The sequence below is a fragment of the Labrus bergylta genome, chromosome 8, assembly GCF_963930695.1.
Source record: "Labrus bergylta chromosome 8, fLabBer1.1, whole genome shotgun sequence".
Lineage (NCBI taxonomy): Eukaryota > Metazoa > Chordata > Actinopteri > Labriformes > Labridae > Labrus > Labrus bergylta.
The window spans coordinates 31,853,430-31,873,429 of NC_089202.1; the positions used below are offsets into that span (position 1 = coordinate 31,853,430).

The window sequence follows — 20,000 nt, forward strand, 5'->3', positions numbered from 1 at the left end:
TTAGTCTGTTGACCTGCAGACGTTACAGTCTGTTTACCCGCTGCATATGTTACAGTCTGTTTACCTGCAGACGTTACAGCCTGTTTACATGCAGACGTTACAGCCTGTTTACCCGCTGCAGTCGTTAGTCTGTTTACATGCAGACGTTACAGCCTGTTTACCTGCAGACGTTACAGCCTGTTTACCCGCTGCAGACGTTAGTCTGTTTACATGCAGACGTTACAGTCTGTTTACATGCAGACGTTACAGCCTGTTTACCCGCTGCAGACGTTACAGCCTGTTTACCCGCTGCAGACGTTAGTCTGTTTACATGCAGACGTTACAGTCTGTTTACATGCAGACGTTACAGCCTGTTTACCCGCTGCAGACGTTACAGCCTGTTTACCCGCTGCAGACGTTACAGCCTGTTTACCTGCAGACGTTACAGCCTGTTTACCCGCTGCAGACGTTAGTCTGTTTACATGCAGACGTTACAGTCTGTTTACATGCAGACGTTACAGCCTGTTTACCCGCTGCAGACGTTACAGCCTGTTTACCCGCTGCAGACGTTACAGTCTGTTTACCTGCTGCAGACGTTACAGTCTGTTTACCTGCAGACGTTACAGTCTGTTTACCTGCAGACATTACAGTCTGTTTACCTGCAGACATTACAGTCTGTTTACCTGCAGACATTACAGTCTGTTTACATGCTGCAGACGTTACAGTATGTTTACCCGCTGCAGACGTTACAGCCTGTTTACCCGCTGCAGACGTTACAGTCTGTTTACCTGCAGACGTTACAGCCTGTTTACCTGCAGACATTACAGTCTGTTTACCTGCAGACGTTACAGCCTGTTTACCCGCTGCAGACGTTACAGTCTGTTTACCTGCAGACGTTACAGTCTGTTTACCTGCAGACGTTACAGCCTGTTTACCCGCTGCAGACGTTACAGTCTGTTTACCTGCAGACGTTACAGTCTGTTTACCTGCAGACGTTACAGTCTGTTTACCTGCAGGCTTTACAGTCTGTTTACCTGCAGTCTTTACAGCCTGTTTACTTGCTGCAGACGTTACAGCCTGTTTACCTGCTGCAGACGTTACAGCCTGTTGACCTGCAGACGTTACAGTCTGTTTACCTGCAGACGTTACAGCCTGTTTACCCGCTGCAGACGTTACAGTCTGTTTACCCGCTGCAGACGTTACAGTCTGTTTACCTGCAGACGTTACAGTCTGTTTACCCGCTGCAGACGTTACAGTCTGTTTACCTGCAGACGTTACAGTCTGTTTACCCGCTGCAGACGTTACAGTCTGTTTACCTGCAGACGTTACAGTCTGTTTACCCGCTGCAGACGTTACAGTCTGTTTACCTGCAGACATTACAGTCTGTTTACCTGCAGACGTTACAGTCTGTTTACCTGCAGACGTTACAGCCTGTTTACCCGCTGCAGACGTTACAGTCTGTTTACCTGCAGACGTTACAGTCTGTTTACCTGCAGACGTTACAGTCTGTTTACCCGCTGCAGACGTTACAGTCTGTTTACCTGCAGACGTTACAGTCTGTTTACCTGCAGGCTTTACAGTCTGTTTACCTGCAGTCTTTACAGCCTGTTTACTTGCTGCAGACGTTACAGCCTGTTTACCTGCTGCAGACGTTACAGCCTGTTGACCTGCAGACGTTACAGTCTGTTTACCTGCAGACGTTACAGCCTGTTTACCCGCTGCAGACGTTACAGTCTGTTTACCCGCTGCAGACGTTACAGTCTGTTTACCCGCTGCAGACGTTACAGTCTGTTTACCCGCTGCAGACGTTACAGTCTGTTTACCTGCAGACGTTACAGTCTGTTTACCCGCTGCAGACGTTACAGTCTGTTTACCTGCAGACGTTACAGTCTGTTTACCTGCAGACGTTACAGTCTGTTTACCCGCTGCAGACGTTACAGTCTGTTTACCTGCAGACATTACAGTCTGTTTACCTGCAGACGTTACAGTCTGTTTACCTGCAGACGTTACAGCCTGTTTACCCGCTGCAGACGTTACAGTCTGTTTACCTGCAGACGTTGCAGTCTGTTTACCTGCAGACGTTACAGCCTGTTTACCCGCTGCAGACGTTACAGTCTGTTTACCTGCAGACGTTACAGTCTGTTTACCTGCAGACGTTACAGTCTGTTTACCCGCTGCAGACGTTACAGTCTGTTTACCTGCAGACGTTACAGTCTGTTTACCCGCTGCAGACGTTACAGTCTGTTTACCTACAGACGTTACAGCCTGTTTACCCGCTGCAGACGTTACAGCCTGTTTACCTGCAGACGTTACAGTCTGTTTACCTGCTGCAGACGTTACAGTCTGTTTACCTGCAGACGTTACAGTCTGTTTACCTGCAGACGTTACAGTCTGTTTACCTGCAGACGTTACAGACCTTCTGACCATGTGACTCAGCGGTCAGCAGTCCGTGTGTTAGGGGTCAGGGAGTGACTTGAACATGTGGAGTGGATCTTCTGACAGTCCGGTGTTAATGACCAACACGAGGTTGAAATGTATCTGAGAGCAGTTTAACACACAGACGATAATTGTGTGAAATATTTTGTGTGCATGCTTTACCTTAAACCTGTACATAAAGAAAACAAGCTGTGTCCTCGTATACAGGGTCGTCACTGTCTGATATGGGATTTTGGGGACGATACCGATATCAATATTGGGGAGAGAAAAAATCAGAAACCGTTATATTGGCCGATATCTTTCTTATATCCATGTTCTATCTGTAGAAACAGATATAGATTCACACATTTGATGGTCACTCAACTGGAAAGTAACTGAGCATGAACGTGCATCACTGCTCGACACTCTGCAGAGTGATGATGATGTTTGTTGTAATACATATAGCGCCCCCTGCTGGTGACAGAACTGCTAGTGTAATACAATCAAACTCAAATGAAATGCTATTTGACTGGTGAATAAATCTGTAATATCAGATATTTGAGATAAAACTAGCCGATACCGATAGTCACTGGATATGCTGGTATTGGCCGGCTGATAACTCGGTCGAGCTTTAGTACAGTCAAACATAATCGATACCTGTCTGATACCATGGCAACCAAATTAGAAGTCCTAGGCGCCTAGTGTTGGATCATTTATCTGTTTTAATGATCAAACATACAGAGAAACTCCTGCAGGGTCACTTGTTGATCATTTAAGTGACAGAGAGGTTTACAAAGTGTTGCTAAACTCACTCAGAGAGACTTGAACCGTGTTCTAGAACAAACAGCAGCAGCTCCATGAGTTCAGGACGAGTGGTTCATGGAGAGAGAGAGCACAGATGTCAGACGTCTGATCTGAGCTCTGTGGTTCAGGGTTGGTCTCTGTCTGAAGGAAACACAGACTTTTTATAACCAAACATCTCAAACAGAGAATATTCCTGCTTTAAACCTCGGTGATGTAACGGAGGCGTAGTCTGGAGTTTGGTTTACCGCACAACAAAAATACACAGAGAACGACACTAAATGTTCTCCGTCCTGAAGTCTCTACAGAAGTCTGTGTTTGTTCACCACTCATCAAAGAGCTCTGAGGGTTTCTGGGTAATCTATCATTTCTACACATTCTGCAAACTTCAGAGTCAACGGTTACTTCTCTTTTCTGTCTTTGCTCCTCATGGCTGCCCCCAACTTTACTTTTCTTGGGAGTAGAAGTGACCATATTTGGACAAGAGGGCGGAGCTAGAGAACATCCAAGAGTTTAAAAAAATAGAAATGATTCAATATTGGGAGCCTTGGTATGAAACAGGAAGTGATGTTGTTTGATTTTTTACTACGATCATATGTAAGTATTAAAGGACCAATCAGTGAGCTGTGTAGAGAGTGAGATGATAAAGGTATCTTACTCTCTGATCATTAAGGAAACATGCTATGTTGAAGTGCTGGCTTCTCTGACAACAATGCAGCAGCCAGTATGTCCTCCTTCTAACTTTAGATTCTGCTCCTGAATGCTCTGGATTTGTTTGGACCACAGAAGGTAGGCGCTTTTAAGACACACCCCCACACGGCCGTTTTGGACGCCCCTCTGTTTGTCAGATATGAGAGCAGTTATCAGGTCAACAGGTGTTGCAGTGATGGAAGCGGTCAAGAGAAGTGGTTCAGATAGAAGTGATTGTACCCGACCTAAAAAGCCTCTGCATGTTTCTAATAAGCTCCACGAGCAGAAACGTGCTCAAACTAGGATCAATATTGGAGATGCTTTTGAAAAATGGAGAGAGGTTAGAACACCGAAAGGTTTACAGACCCATGCAGAGCTGGATAAACACTGAAGCTTCAGAGTCCACCACATGGTGACCTGAGTGAGGGGAGGGGGGGGACAGCTCTCTATGATGTTTAGAATTTGGATTAAACACTGGGTGTCAGAGTTACATACTGCTCCTTTAAAATTCTCGTATCACCACCCTCGAGTCCAGAACAGCGATTTGTCATCATTTCATGTTTGCATCAGGTCCTGGTTCTTATAGATATTTGTTGTGTTCTCCGTTTGTAATCTGCGTGAAAACAGCAGCATGGAGGCCTCACTGTGGATCGTACCATTATTGATTCAGTGTGAGGGGGGGTGTGTCTCTCCAACAGGACGAGGCCAACATCCTTTTCCTGTTGACTCAGTGTGGTGACTCGCCCAAACGCCCCCAGAGAGAGAGAGAGAGAGAGAGAGTGTGTGTGGGCGTTTTATCCACTCTTAATAAAACACAGTCTGTTGGGTTTTTTTTTTACTGGTCTGAATCGTACTTTGAACCGGCCCGTTGGTCGCTCTGTTCAGCCTGCAGAGAAATGTCTCTGAGCTGTTTTCACTTTGTAAACTTTATTTTAGGATGGTTTTTGTCTCTTTTGTTAAGTTTACAGTAAAGGTGTAAAACAGAAGGGAATGTTTCTCTGATTAAAACACAACCAGGAGGAGCTCTACAGTACGGTCGTCATGATACCAGACTTTTAAACTTTGGTACAAATCAAATGATATCGATATCTGTTCATCACCACGGCAACAAGGACAGAAGCTGCAGACACCAAACATCTATCCACATGCTGATATTTATATCTGTAAAGAAATCTAAACAAAGTCTGCTCTCAGTCAAATCCACACGAGCCAAATGTCACGCTGTCACCGTTATTTGTGGAGCGCCAATTCATAACAAGTGTGACCTGGAGACGCTTTACAAAAAGCAGGTAACAGACGCAGCGTTAATCCATCATGAGCATAGCATTTAGCAACATTTAGCAAAAGTGACCTTTCATTTGTGTGAATTTGAATGCTTCAGGTGGGTCGCATCAAGAGGTCTGAACTCTTGTCTCAAAGCTTTTGGTAAATAATTAAAGGTTTCTGACGCCCATTTGTTACCATGGCAACAGAAATGTTAGTCTTATAGACAGCAGGGTTAGGGTTCCTCTGAGGACACGGCTGAGATGGAAACTCTAAAGAGCTTAAAAACAATCAACTCCTATCAACCTTCTTTTTTTTTTTTCTGTTCATGAGCGAGACAAAGATTTTATATAAAACGTCTTTAACGTCATGCTGCCCGTTAAAATAATGTGGCAGGTAGATTTGAGTCACAGAGGCAGGGAGGTGAAAATGTTCATTTCCAGCCCTGCTAGACATCCAACACTGGGTGATGTTTGTTTTTTTAATGATGAAAACTTGCAGACAAACTCCTGCACACGGTCTAATGGAATATTTTTGTGTGGTGGAGACAGCGTGCTGGAGTTTGTCTGCTTGTCTTCATGGCTTCTTTCCTCTCCTGCACACCTGTCTGATGACAAAACGTTGTTCTATCGATCGTTATTAAAACAGAAAATTAATCGTTTTCAAACTCGTGGTGTCAGAAATCAACAACAACAATGTGAACAACGTCAGTGTGAAGGTGTTAAAGTCCATCAGTCAGGTCTGACTTCATTCTGAGTTTAGTAAATGAACTGTTTAGATATTCTGTGACATCATCAGTGAGTCTCTCCAGGTGAAATGAACGCCCCTCTCTCTCTCTCTCCATCAGCTGCTCTCCTTCGTGGCCTTCATCCTGGAGGAGGTGGTGAACAGCTGCTTCAACTGCACCGCGCTCTACTTCTTTGAGTTCATCAGCTGCACGGCGTTCCTCTTCACACTGCTGCTCCTCATCCTCCTCTCCACAAACCTGCACTCCCGAGTGGGCATCACCTGCTGGCCCTGCCTGGTAAGAGCTCCAGGTGTCATTTACCTGCTGACTTTGTGTGTGAATGTTTAGGTGTGACCTGCGGTGTCAAAAGTGGCCAGAAGACTCGAATGGCGTTATACAGGCTCAAGTTCACCGTGACTCTTTCAAACACGCCTCTCACAGCGGGACGTTGACCCCGTCAGATTAGAGCGTTCTGGAAAACAGAACTTCAAACTCAATATGATTCTAGTAAAAATCAAAAGATAGATACCACAGTAACAAACAATAACTCTTAGACAACAAGAATTCTAATGAGTTTTTATTTACCACAAGTTCCAGACGAACTCCTGCAGACTTTCTAAATGATACAAAAAGATTGGATTATCTTGGAAGAGGACATATCATCCCCCCTCCTCCACCTTATCAAACAGTCCCCTCCTCCACCTTTTCAAACAGTCCCCTCCTCCACCTTTTCAAACAGTCCCCCTCCACCTTTTCAAACAGTCCCCCTCCTCCACCTTTTCAAACAGTTCCCTCCTCCACCTTTTCAAACAGTCCCCTCCTCCACCTTTTCAAACAGTCCCCTCCTCCACCTTTTCAAACAGTCCCCCTCCACCTTTTCAAACAGTCCCCCTCCACCTTTTCAAACAGTCCTCCTCCACCTTTTCAAACAGTCCTCCTCCACCTTTTCAAACAGTCCTCCTCCACCTTTTCAAACAGTCCCCTCCTCCATCTTTTCAAACAGTCCTCCTCCTCCACCTTTTCAAACAGTCCCCTCCTCCATCTTTTCAAACAGTCCCCTCCTCCACCTTTTCAAACAGTCCTCCTCCACCTTTTCAAACAGTCCCCTCCTCCACCTTTTCAAACAGTCCCCTCCTCCATCTTTTCAAACAGTCCTCCTCCACCTTTTCAAACAGTCCTCCTCCTCCATCTTTTCAAACAGTCCTCCTCCTCCACCTTTTCAAACAGTCCTCCTCCTCCACCTTTTCAAACACTCCCCTCCTCCACCTTTTCAAACAGTCCCCCCCTCCACCTTTTCAAACAGTCCCCCTCCACCTTTTCAAACAGTCCTCCTCCTCCACCTTTTCAAACAGTCCCCCCCTCCACCTTTTCAAACAGTCCTCCTCCACCTTTTCTAACAGAAAAAAAGTGACTGATCTGTGATCGGAGCCAAACTGTGACGAGTGTCTCTGCAGAGCGTCTTCAGTCTGAGCGTGTTTCTGTAGCTTCTTATTTGTCTCTGTGGTGAAGATTCAACCTGTTCCACACCTCCTCCTGTGGACATGCTGACCGGGGACCTTCAATAACAGATTTATTCTCCAGCTCCTCCTCTCCATCACTCAGGGTTGATGGTAGTCATGACGACCGGGAGACACCTGAGGAAGAGAATATGTTTACCGACGAGCTAATGAATCTGAGTTTTGGCAGCTTTTTAAAAACATGACTGAACATCTTTAGTTCTCATCGAGCTTCAGTCAGATAAGAGTTTGAATCGTTTTTTAAAATACGTTGTTTCAAAAAAACAAAATTTCGTATGAAATGCTTAACGGGAAAATACTTTCAGTAAAGTTTTTCTTCCCTCTGGAGCTGCTGCTCGAGGTGTGTGGAATAACGTCTGAAAGTTTCCACTGACCTGCAGCAGTGTGGACCGTCCCCGACGTGGAGTCCAACATGAAGGTGAGCTGACAGCGTCCACACCAGGTGAGCTGACAGCGTCCACACCAGGTGAGCTGACAGCGTCCACCAGGTGAGCTGTGCTGACAGCGTCCACCAGGTGAGCTGACAGCGTCCCCCAGGTGAGCTGTGCTGACAGCGTCCACCAGGTGAGCTGACAGCGTCCACCAGGTGAGCTGACAGCGTCCACACCAGGTGAGCTGACAGCGTCCACACCAGGTGAGCTGACAGCGTCCACACCAGGTGAGCTGACAGCGTCCACCAGGTGAGCTGACAGCGTCCACACCAGGTGAGCTGACAGCGTCCACACCAGGTGAGCTGACAGCGTCCACACCAGGTGAGCTGACAGCGTCCACCAGGTGAGCTGACAGCGTCCACCAGGTGAGCTGACAGCGTCCACACCAGGTGAGCTGACAGCGTCCACACCAGGTGAGCTGTGCTGACAGCGTCCACCAGGTGAGCTGTGCTGACAGCGTCCACCAGGTGAGCTGTGCTGACAGCGTCCACCAGGTGAGCTGTGCTGACAGGAAGCGTCTCCGTCTCTTTAAACAAAGTTCTTCTCCTCCTCAAACCGTTAACATCGGCCCGGTGTAAAGAAGCAGGAGTGAGCGTCTCATTGCACCTCGTCTCTCAGTCGAGGTGACGACTTCCACACACCTGAGTGTCCGCCATGACAGCTCCACTTCACGCTCACCTGTGCACCTGAGTGAAACACCTGCTTCTGATCGACGGGCAGGCCGCATGTCTGACACCTCCTGAACAGCTCCATCAGGCTGCGGGTGTACACCACGGCGCAGTCCTTGTCCATGTCTTCATCGGACTCTTCAGACGCAGAGTTGAGTTCTGGTTCTGAGTGGAGGCCGCCGTCCAGAGGATCCACCGACACCACGATGCAGAAACTCTCCTCTGACGCTGGAGGAGGAAGAGGAGGAGGCTGGGAGGAGCCCGCTGCTGCTCCAGAGGACGCCTGCCAACAAAATAATCCAACAAGACTGTCACTGACAGAATCATTCATAACCTTATAAACCCTCTCCATCTTAAGCTCCGCCCTCACGTCCATATATGGTCGCTTCTGCTTCACATAATGGTGCCGACGTCTACTTCTTTTCTTGAGTGTACTTTAAAGATTTGCTGCTTCCTTCAGCAGCTTTTGTTTTACTCAAAGGCTCAAACATGATTCATGTGAAACCCCTCCCTCCCTTACAGTTAGCCCCGCCTCCATGTGGGGGAAGAGAGATGGCCCCGCCCACTCAGGGTTGCTGTGACTAGAGGTATAATGGCGTCACAAAAAAACAGAAAATCAACATTGAGAAGAATCTTGTTTTCTCATATTTGTGTTCTTACTTTTAATTATTTAGATAAAAAATAATTCTTCAGTTTGGACGGTTTGTTTGTTTTCCTTGAATTGTTCATCGCCTTTATGCCTCTATAAGCTCCGCCCCTGAATTATTTAAAAAGTATGTTGACATTAACTAAACATATTTTTCCCCTCATGTGACGACGAGTCTGACGTCAAGTCGGGAAGTCGGGCGCCTTATTCTCTTCAGAGTTGTTGAGTTGTTGTTCCGACTTGAGCAGGTGTTCATGTGCATTTTACAACTAGGAAACTCCCTTTTCCGATTTGTCTGACACCACATGAATGCACCATGAGCCTCTGGGTGAAACAGTGCTAACAAAGAGCTCAGAACAACAAACCCAGAGGGAGTTTGACTTCACTCTATCACCCTATATAAATCAGATCTGCTATAGTAATGTTTGAAGATATCATTGCTTTTGAGGGGCCCCTGCTTTAGGGACCTGGGGGGATCCTGTGACTGAATGAACCTGCTTTAGGACCTGGGGGGGATCCTGTGACTGAATGAACCTGCTTTAGGACCTGGGGGGATCCTGTGACTGAATGAACCTGCTTTAGGACCTGTGGGGATCCTGTGACTGAATGAACCTGCTTTAGGACCTGGGGGGATCCTGTGACTCAATGAACCTGCTTTAGGACCTGGGGGGGATCCTGTGAGTGAATGAACCTGCTTTAGGACCTGGGGGGATCCTGTGAGTGAATGAACCTGCTTTAGGACCTGGGGGGATCCTGTGACTGAATGAACCTGCTTTAGGACCTGGGGGGGATCCTGTGACTGAATGAACCTGCTTTAGGACCTGGGGGGGATCCTGTGAGTGAATGAACCTGCTTTAGGACCTGGGGGGATCCTGTGACTGAATGAACCTGCTTTAGGACCTGGGGGGATCCTGGGGGGGATCCTGTGACTGAATGAACCTGCATTAGGACCTGTGGGGATCCTGTGACTGAATGAACCTGCATTAGGACCTGTGGGGATCCTGTGACTGAATGAACCTGCTTTAGGACCTGGGGGGATCCTGGGGGGGATCCTGTGACTGAATGAACCTGCTTTAGGACCTGTGGGGATCCTGGGGGGGATCCTGTGACTGAATGAACCTGCTTTAGGACCTGGGGGGATCCTGTGACTGAATGAACCTGCTTTAGGACCTGGGGGGGATCCTGTGACTGAATGAACCTGCTTTAGGACCTGGGGGGATCCTGTGACTGAATGAACCTGCTTTAGGACCTGGGGGGATCCTGGGGGGGATCCTGTGACTGAATGAACCTGCTTTAGGACCTGTGGGGATCCTGGGGGGGATCCTGTGACTGAATGAACCTGCTTTAGGACCTGGGGGGATCCTGTGACTGAATGAACCTGCTTTAGGACCTGGGGGGGATCCTGTGACTGAATGAACCTGCTTTAGGACCTGGGGGGATCCTGTGACTGAATGAACCTGCTTTAGGACCTGGGGGGGATCCTGTGACTGAATGAACCTGCTTTAGGACCTGTGGGGAGCCTTCACCTGTGTTCTCCTCCTCTTCGTGGCGGGAGCAGGTGCAGCTGTGCAGCCGGGCTCAGCGCGCTCTCTCCCGGGGAACACTGACGGCACAGCGCCGCTCCTCAGCGTCGGTTTCGGCGGGATGTTCAGTATCTTGGCCCTGAAGTCCTCCTCGTAGTCTTCGGGTTTAAAGTGCAGGCTGCAGACCCTCACTCCGCTGTACCTGGAGACAGGTGTGTCCTCGTCGAACCGGGGATTCTGGATCGCTTTGAGCCACACTCTGCAGCGCGGAGGGTCTCTGGTCGGTAACCCGTGAAACACGACCCCCATCGACTTCGCCTCATCGTAGCCTTTACATCCGGGGACACAGCACCTCCACGGCATCCCTGCGCCGCTACAACACGCCAGGCAAAGAGTCAACACTGTGAAATATTTAAAATACGCGTTAGTTCACCATAAAGATAACTTCATTTACATGATTACTACGACCGTCAGCCGAACTGCTTTTAGCTTCCGGTTCTCTTCTTCTTCGACTCATGATATTCCGGCAGGCTGTGTGCTGCGAAGCCTACTGCTGCCACCTACAGGCTGTACTATGAAGTTTGTGTTTTTAGACTGACTAGCTAGAGGACAAAAAAACAGCAAATTACTCATTTTTTTCTATATATATATATATATATATATATATATATTTTTTTTTTTTATAGTAGTAGTTTGTGTTATTTTTTCATTTTGTCATTTGTTCTTTGTATTCATTTGTAAATCACCCTGAAAAATGTCACACAGGTGCTGCTCAATCTCAGGCAAGGCAATATTTAAATTGGTCAGCTGCACTTTAAAGACAGAATGATCGACATGTTCCACATCAATAAATCATAAAGTCTGTCCTGTGTAAATGTGTCTCTGAGTCCTGACTGTCTACAATGAGGGAGAAGCTCGAGTCCCGCTGGCTGTGTTGTTGTCAGAGCCGTGTTTACATGGACGGGACGGCCGGCTCCTCCCCTTGTGTATAAAAGCTGTTTTAGTCAAGAACTAGAGAGAAGAAGAAGAACATACTCACTGATTATTTGGATGTTAGTAAGAGTTTTTAGATCACGCTCATTCTGTGTCAGTTTACATGAAATGTGAAGCTACCAGCTAACTACAGAGAGCTAACATTAGCCCTCCTCCTTCTCCTCCTCCTACCCCTCCTTCTACTCCCCCTCTTTCTCCTTCTCCCCCTCCTTCTCCTCCTCCTCCTTCTCCTCCCCCTCCTTCTCCTCCTCCTACCCCTCCTTCTCCTCCTCCTACCCCTCCTTCTACTCCCCCTCTTTCTCCTTCTCCTCCCTCTCCTTCTCCCCCTCCTTCTCCTCCCTCTCCTTCTCCCCCTCCTCCTTCTCCCTCTCCTCCTCCCTCTCCTCCTTCTCCTCCCTCTCCTCCTCCTCCTCCTTCTCTTCCGTCTCCAGGACTTTGTGTACACTGGTGGCATCGCCGTGTTCTTCCTCATCGCCTCCATCGTTTTTGCCGCAGAAAACGGGAACACATCAATGGAGAAAACTGCTGTGGTGAGTAAACATCGACACACTGACTGACACTACTCACCTCTCCTACACCCTAACCTCCTCCTGTCCTCTCCTACCTCCTCCTGTCCTCTCCTACCTCCTCCTGTCTTTCCTACCTCCTCCTGTCCTCTCCTACCTCCTCCTGTCTTTCCTACCTCTTCCTGTCCTCTCCTACCGCCTCCTGTCCTCTCCTACCTCCTCCTGTCTTTCCTACCTCCTCATGTCCTCTCCTACCTCCTCCTGTCTTTCCTACCTCCTCCTGTCCTTTCCTACCTCCTCCTGTCTTTCCTACCTCCTCCTGTCCTCTCATGTCTCCTCCTGTCCTCTCCTGTCTCCTCCTGTCCTCTCCTATCTTCTCCTATCATCTCCTACCTCCTCCTGTACTCTCCTTCCTCCTCCTGTCCTCTCTTACCTCCTCCTGTCCTTTCCTATCTCCTCCTGTCCTCTCCTACCTCCTACTGTCCTTTCCAGCCTCCTCCTGTCCTCTCCTATCTTCTCCTATCCTCTCCTACCTCCTCCTGTCCTCTCCTACCTCCTACTGTCCTTTCCTACATTCTTTTCCTTCCTGTTCTCCTTCTTTCCTTGTCTACCCTCTTCATTCCTTCATTTCCCCTCTCTTTCCTTATATTAATTTCCTGAGTATGTGCTGTGGTGAGAAAAAATCAACACACAAACCGACACTACTCACCTTTCATACCTCCTCCTGTCCTTTCCTAACTCCTCCTGTCCTTTCCTACCTCCTCTGTATATTATCAGTTCCTACTTCCTTCTTTCTTTCTCTATCTTCTTCTTTCTTTCCTCCTTTCCTTAGTCTCCTGTCCATCTTTCCTTTCCTTCTTTGCTTCCTCCTTTCCTCAGTCTCCTGTCCATCTTTCCTTTGCTTCTTTCCTTCCTCCTTTCCTCTCCTGTCTCCTTAAGTCTCCAGTTTGTTATCATTTCTTTCTCGTTTCCTCCTCCAGGCGTTCGGCTTCATGGCGTCCTTGGCGTATCTCCTCGACTTCGGCCTGTTCCTGAAAAATCGTGGGTTTCCCTTTAAAAAGGACGGGAAGCTGGAGCCCAGTAACGGCGTCGCGGTGCCAGCCAACGCTCCAGAGACGGAGAAACTGGCGCCGGCGCCCAATGGGCCAGAAGAGGCCTGATTTAAACGTTCCCCCGTGTGCATTCGTACGCTGCACGCCGAGGTCAGAGATTATTTTGTGCACTATTCCTTTAAGATGACGACGAGAGGCGGAGCTTCTGCGGCCGACAGCTGACCTGGTTTATTAAGTCGTTTCATATCCTGTTTTTGTCTCTTCCACGCCACGTGCTGCACTGATCAGTACATGAAAAATATAACCAATCACAGCGCAGAGCGTCTGAGCTCAGTTTGAGTTTTAAGAGAGAACACACACATTGTTTCAAAACAGGAAGTCTGTTTCTTATGTTTGACGTATTTTCAGGTTTTAAAGGGTCGTTCTTTTTACATCTCGTTTTACCTCAGTAGAGCCCCGCCCCCCTAACCCTCGCTCACGTCTCCTCCTCACAAACATCATGAAGTCTGTTCAGTGAAATCCCCGTCATGCACACCGACTGTTGTAAATACTCATCTTACTTTGAGAGTTTGTGGTAAACTCCGCCCACTCGTGATGTCAGAGAGTCTTTAATGTCTTCTATCTGAAGCAGCTTCATCACCAGAGACGGGCCTCGTGTTTCGACCTTTGACCCCTACAGCTACACTGTTTGTACTCGTGATGTTTTATACTTTTTATTGATTTCAGCGTCTGTGTTTTTGATCAATCACGTCGTGCCTTCTGTCCCGCTGATTCAAACGTCTTAATCACTTTGTTTTTAATTTAATTTGTGTGAAGGAAATAAAGCCTGAACATGAGCGGTTAGTGTTTATTAACGGCGCTCTTCGTGCTGGCAGCGAGCGCCACAGTCTGTAAATATCAACGTTTTATTTTTAGAGGTTTTTTGGGTTCAAAGTTCAAACATTTCCAACGTCTCAGCCAGCGTCTCCTCATTGTTGTCGACCAACCTGAAATCAGAAGTCCCGCCAAATTCTCGATCCTGATTGGTCTGTGGGGGAGAAGGGACAGTCATCAGAGGCTCGAGTCCTCCAAGCATCGGGTTCAAATCCGACCAGTGACTCCTTTCCTGCATGTCATTCCCCACAAGATGTTTTCTGTTTTGTTTTTTGGACTTCTGGCGCTCTGTAGAAAACCGACCAAGCTTTCATTTTATTTGCAAGAACGCATTCCCCTCAGCCTCCAAAGACACGATCCTTTCATGATTATTTTAATCCATGTTTTTATTCTGATGCCCAGGACATGAAGAGGACTGCAAGACTTCTCAGAGGTCTCATGTTTCTACTTTTCTGATTAAACGACGTCATTAAGGTGTAAAAATCAAAACGTCCAATGAGTGAAATCTGCTGCAATTTTCTGCTGCAAGATATTCAAATGAATGGGAATAATCACGAGATGGAGAAGTGGGACGCTGATGTTTTATGAAACGGAGACTGATCCGTCTGAGTGCAGAAGACTTGAAACCTGAACGGTGGCCGTCACAGATTCAAACCTTCTCACAGACTGATTCACAGTTTGAACTTATTCTGTGCTTGTTCACTTTAATGACATGAATAATAACTTGACAATCACAGATCATTTTCCTAACCAATCAGAGCACACTGAAAGAACGTTCTGTCAGATGATCCCAGATATCTGTTTTTTTTTATATTCCAGCATTTTTCACCTTCAAACGTTCAAGACAGTGAAGTTTATTATGTAGAAATAAAAAGCCTGTGGTAGATATATAAATCTATATGTTCATGATCTCTTCTATCGTGTGCCTGTTTTCTACACCTTTACACACTTAATACTGTTTATAACAGATCTCACTTTGTCTGTGAGCATGTTTGATATCTCATCATTTTATCATCCTTTTGTTTAATAAACACATTTTCAAGGAATAAATGGGCTCGTTTGTTTGAATCGTTTGTTTGAAGTTTCAGAAACTGCCTCTACATTGACTCAGGAGGAGGAGGAGGAGGAGGGGGGGCACAGCGGCACAGCCCTCTGCAATGTTTTGAATTTGGACTGCAGTACCCATTTTAAACACTAGGTGTCACAGTTACATATTGCTCCTTTAAGATGAGAGTACTTTACTTGCTGTGTGCTTTTACTTTGAAATAAAGTAAGGCCCTTCCTGTAGATGGAAAGTTGGACATGAAGTTAAGCACAGAAACAGGAAGTGGTTAGGGATCCCAAAGTGAGGTGAAACAGCTCAAAGGAACGATAACAAAGGTCAATGTGTGATGTCATAAGGTCAATGTTTGATGTTATAAGGTCAATGTGTGATGTCATAAGGTCAATGTGTGATGTCATAAGGTCAATGATGTCATAAGGTCAATGTGTGATGTCATAAGGTCAATGTTTGATGTCATAAGGTCGATGTGTGATGTCTTAAGGTCAGTGTGTGATGTCATAAGGTCAATGTGTGATGTCATAAGGTCAGTGTTTGATGTCATAAGGTCAATGTGTGATGTCATCAGGTGGATATTACTGTCTGAGAGTTTGTTAAAGTGAAATGAGACATTCAAAGATGCAGCAGTGTTCTTCTTTTACATCAGTGAGACTACAGGGAGACACTGAGGACGAGTATCTACGGAGAGCCTGAAGGGACAAAATAACATGAGAATAATTGTGATAAAAAAAACATTTAATAGATTCATTTCAGACCAGGGTTAACAGCGATTAACTAGTTAACGCTGACAGCCCTAATCTGTATGTTTGGCTGCTAGTTGTGATGTTTACTGCTGCTGCCTGTCTGGACCTGGACACTCATGAAATATAGATTTGTAATGAGTGAGAGTTTTATCATGTTGTTTGGGAACCTGTCCCTTAAAAACAAAAATGGTCCGAATGAAATTGTAAAATGGTCCAGCAGGCTGATCTGAGAGTCACAGCTAAACACAGAATCCCTGTACATTAAACAGTTACAGAGGACATCCGGCTCCATTTTAAAAGATGAATCCCACCCCTTAAATAATATATTCCAGCTTCTTCTGTCCTAGCTTTGTCTCAGCAGCCAACAGTGTGATGAACAAGATATAATGCAGAAGCAACATTCTCTTGGAGCAGTACATTTATTTTACTTTAGTTGACCGAGGGTATAGTCTGATTTGTATCTTGTTTTTATTTGTCTTGTTCTTACTATGGGTTACTTTATTATTATAATATATAAATAAAATAAAGTATAATATTATACTTTATCTTTGTTTTTTACGGACGGGCTTTTCTCTTTAGTACTGAGCACAGTTGTCACTTCATCATGTTTTGTCCTGTGTTGTCGTTTTATGTGTAAAAACAGCCTTACCTTACCTTAGAGTTCTTCACTTTTATATATCATCTTTTGTCATCATTGTTTTTCTTAAGCTACACAAAACAGCGCCCACTTTGGATTTCGGTTACGGTAAATGACAGCCTGGAAGGACAAAGCGGGTACTGCACCCTGACTTGGAATGTTTGGTGACTAAAGTGAATAAAACATATCACACTTTAAAAATGTGGTAAAAGTGTAAAAGTAGACCCGAGTTTCAAGAGGAAACTGCCCACTTTCCGGTCAGTCTAACATCGAATCAATGATATAAATGTAATATGGTCATTTAAGTTAAACATTTAAGCTAGTTTTTACTCTGTTAGCTAGCAGCGATGGCGGGAAACGTTTGGGTTGTGGATCAACAACAACAGAAGCTTCAGACATCATCCCGTCCTGGAGATGAAAATAAACTCTGGATAATGAGAGTAACATACACACGTTGTCTGCTGGTTTTCTGTTCATGAAGTTAAATGGTGGATGTGGATGAATTTCATCAGTTATAAAGCAAACTATTTACGAATAACTATCAATCAGATGGAATCAAAACCAGCCGTATTTCATGTATGTAGTAAATCAACTTCAACATCTTTCTGAATGATCTCACATTTCAAATAAATACACTTTGAGCTGAAACAATCAAAGAACTCTTATTTAATTTTTAATAGAAACACAAGTATTTGTTTTTTTTCCATATTATAATGAATCACACAACAAATGGAAAATTGTGTCAAAGGATAAAAGATAGCTTTAGCTTAAATTATAAAGTGAAATATTTGGATCCCCCTGTGAAGTAATAGCTGATCCATTAATCTGATAAATAAAATATTAAATTGAAACCTGTTAAAGAGGTCAACAGTAAACAACACAATATATTACATTATGTACAGTCTGATTCCTGCTGGACACAAACAAACATCAATCACAGTATTCAGTCAAATGTTTCAGGTGATCACTGGTTGGGTCCTGTTGTGGGGCATTCTGGTCGGGTCTTGTGGTCTGGTCCTTTGGTCAGGTCTTCTTGCTGGGAGGTCCTGTGTTGAGGTCCTGTGGTCAGGTCCTCTGATCGAGTCCTAGTTGGGTCATCTTGTCGGGTCTTGTGGTCTGGTCCTCTTGTCAGACGTTTTGGTCGAGTTCTGGTCCTGTCATCTTGTTGGGCGTTCTGATCTGGTCTCGTTCTGTGGTCATGTGCTCTTGTCAGGCGTTCTGGTCTGGTCCTGGTCGGGTCATCTTGTTGGGAGGTCCTGTGTTGAGGTCCTCTTGTCAGACGTTTTGGTCGAGTCCTGGTCGGGTCATCTTGTTGGACGTACTGGTCTGGTCCTGGTCAGGTCCTGGTCAGGTCCTCTGGTCGTCACAGCTGCTAGATGAAGTCTGAAAGTTTAGATGAGACAAAGTGGATTTAGTTTTAGGCACAGTATTTAAATTTCCCCACCAGGGGGCTCTCAATCAAAGCAATTTCAAAACATGATGTCGAGGCTGGCGGGGAATCATGGGGGTGATTCTCTCTGCCCCCACCCCCACCCCCACCCTAAATCTAAGTAGACCGAAGTCATGCAGAACGGGTGAAACCGATCTGAGGAAGAGAATATGTTTACCGACAAGCTAATGTATCCGAGTATAATTTACATGACGTTTTTATCCCAGCAGCTCAAACAGCAACAGTACGGCAGCTTTCAGCAGCAGCTCACACTTCCTTATATAACGTAACATCCGCTGTTTCCACGGCAACAGTAAACATGTTGTGACTGTTATTGCGGCTCTGATCTGGCGACCGCCACGACACGTCCCGTTACAGCTTGAGGATGAAGGGTTTCTCTGGCTTTGATAACTGTTATATTTGAGGTAATTTAAGAGCTCAACAATATAACTTAGTTTTAGTAATTGTCCATTCATTTATATATTTGTTTTAAAAAATCAATCTATATATTATACATTTAACTTTATAGAGGTTAACATGGAGGTAAATATGTTTAACAGGAAAAGGGATTGAAATGTAATTTGATGTAATGACTATAAAAGACCACCAGATGTCACTGTGGTGCTGTCTGAGTTTTAAGCACCAGAGCTTCAGGTATACTTTAGTTTTAAACATGAGGTCAGGCCTGATTGAACACTTTCAATCTGCTTGGATTTATTTAAATGTGAAGTCACAGAGATACTAAGTAGACTTAAAGGTCCAATCAGTGAGATGTGTAGAGAGTGAAATGATTTATTTAAATGTGAAGTCACAGAGATACTAAGTAGACTTAAAGGTCCAATCAGTGAGATGTGTAGAGAGTGAAATGATTAATATTAATATCCTTCAAACTGTCTGAATTGCACAAATCAGTTGGCGACATTTTCTATCACTCCCCACTCGTGTAGAGCGTGAGATGATAAAGGTATCTTACTCTCTGATCATTAAGGAAACATGCTATGTTGAAGTGCTGGCTTCTCTGACAACAATGCAGCAGTCAGTATGTCCTCCTTCTAACTTTAGATTCTGCTCCTGAATGCTCTGGATTTGTTTGGACCAGAGAAGGTAGGCGCTTTTAAGACACCCCCCACACGGCCGTTTTGGACGCCCCTCGGTTCACCAGATATGAGAGCAGTTATCAGGTCAACAGGTGTTGCAGCGATGGAAGCGGTCAAGAGAAGTGGTTCAGATAGAAGTGATTGTACCCGACCTAAAAAGCCTCTGCATGTTTCTAATAAGCTCCACGAGCAGAAACGTGCTCAAACTAGGATCAATATTGGAGATGCTTTTGAAAAATGGAGAGCTTCACCCCTAAAGTCCAGTTCGTTTGACTAGGGCGAGTGCTCCGTCCTGTGCTCAAGCACGGTACACTTGTGCGCCCTAAAAGGCAGTGACAAATTAAACTAAATACACCAGAACACAGAAGCTTCCTCCGATTATTGATCCATCCCCCCATGTCTTAGAGAGGAGGAAAAACTGTGATTTCTTAAGATACATGATGTAACATCGGTTACACCAAGAGGAGTATGATGTTTTTTTCAGCAGTTAAATTGAGAAATGTTCCTGTCACTGATTGGCTGATAGGACAGCTTCCTGTTTCTCTGTAACTCTATATTCACTCATCAGAGATTACTTAAGTGTTTATTTGTGGGTTATATTCCTGGTATCAGCTGAGTGTCTGCCATTTAACCACGTCATGGAAACAAACTGTTCTCCATCAGCAGCTGGGCTTGAGCCGCCTCTGACACATGAAGGGTTAAAGGTTAAAGTCATTTTCAATCCTGTCTAAATATATAGCATCAGATCACCAGGACAGTTGGAAATGTATGTGATCTGTAGGTTGATAAAAAAATGAAATCATGGTATTGTCCCGATATCGTCCAATACAGATGTTTAAGTGGTGCATCCCTAGTCCAAAGTGTGAGATGTGTGATCCATTGCACGCTTAATATTTGTGATGTGACTGTCAGTGACTCACTTCATTCGACCTCTGCTGCTTTCTGGAAAA

General features: G+C 45.5%; 3 protein-coding genes and 1 long non-coding RNA gene across 4 annotated transcripts in view; 1 reads left to right on the forward strand and 3 right to left on the reverse strand.

Annotated features, from left to right (window-relative positions):
- Nucleotides 1-15,134, forward strand: part of cmtm6 (CKLF-like MARVEL transmembrane domain containing 6) — a 21,486-nt gene extending 6,352 nt beyond the window's left edge. The window contains exons 3-5 of the mRNA XM_065957839.1: nucleotides 5,996-6,172; nucleotides 12,085-12,183; nucleotides 13,140-15,134. Coding sequence (XP_065813911.1) covers nucleotides 5,996-6,172; nucleotides 12,085-12,183; nucleotides 13,140-13,319 — 456 coding nt within the window. The 3' untranslated portion in view covers nucleotides 13,320-15,134. The remainder of the gene's footprint in view (nucleotides 1-5,995; nucleotides 6,173-12,084; nucleotides 12,184-13,139) is intronic.
- On the reverse strand, nucleotides 6,767-7,901 carry LOC136179792 (uncharacterized). The gene is made up of 3 exons (XR_010666756.1): nucleotides 7,767-7,901; nucleotides 7,264-7,509; nucleotides 6,767-6,866 (listed from the first exon to the last, which is right to left on the reverse strand). It is a non-coding gene; the product is annotated as an uncharacterized lncRNA (long non-coding RNA).
- Nucleotides 8,421-11,054, reverse strand: zgc:158320 (uncharacterized protein LOC780837 homolog). Its single transcript, XM_065957862.1, has 2 exons — nucleotides 10,664-11,054; nucleotides 8,421-8,774 (listed from the first exon to the last, which is right to left on the reverse strand). The coding sequence occupies exons 1-2, from the start codon at nucleotides 11,021-11,023 to the stop codon at nucleotides 8,421-8,423; spliced, it is 714 nt and encodes a 237-aa protein (XP_065813934.1). The 5' UTR covers nucleotides 11,024-11,054.
- Nucleotides 15,135-17,172: 2,038 nt separating the features above from the next.
- The window catches only part of LOC110004080 (uncharacterized), a 7,309-nt gene continuing 4,481 nt past the window's right edge, over nucleotides 17,173-20,000 (reverse strand). The window contains exons 5-6 of the mRNA XM_020659626.3: nucleotides 19,971-20,000; nucleotides 17,173-17,907 (exon numbers count right to left, since the gene is read on the reverse strand). The exon at nucleotides 19,971-20,000 is cut by the window's right edge and continues 5 nt beyond it. Of these exons, the coding sequence (XP_020515282.2) occupies nucleotides 19,972-20,000 (29 nt within the window). The 3' untranslated portion in view covers nucleotides 17,173-17,907; nucleotide 19,971. The remainder of the gene's footprint in view (nucleotides 17,908-19,970) is intronic.

Bases quoted from the DNA above. Each gene is read 5' to 3' on its own strand.
- zgc:158320 (XM_065957862.1), bottom strand. From the start codon at position 11,023: ATGCCGTGGAGGTGCTGTGTCCCCGGATGTAAAGGCTACGATGAGGCG. The intron at 8,775-10,663 runs GTGAAGGCTCCC...TTTTGTTGGCAG, and splicing joins CGAAGAGGAGGAGAACACAG to GCGTCCTCTGGAGCAGCAGC.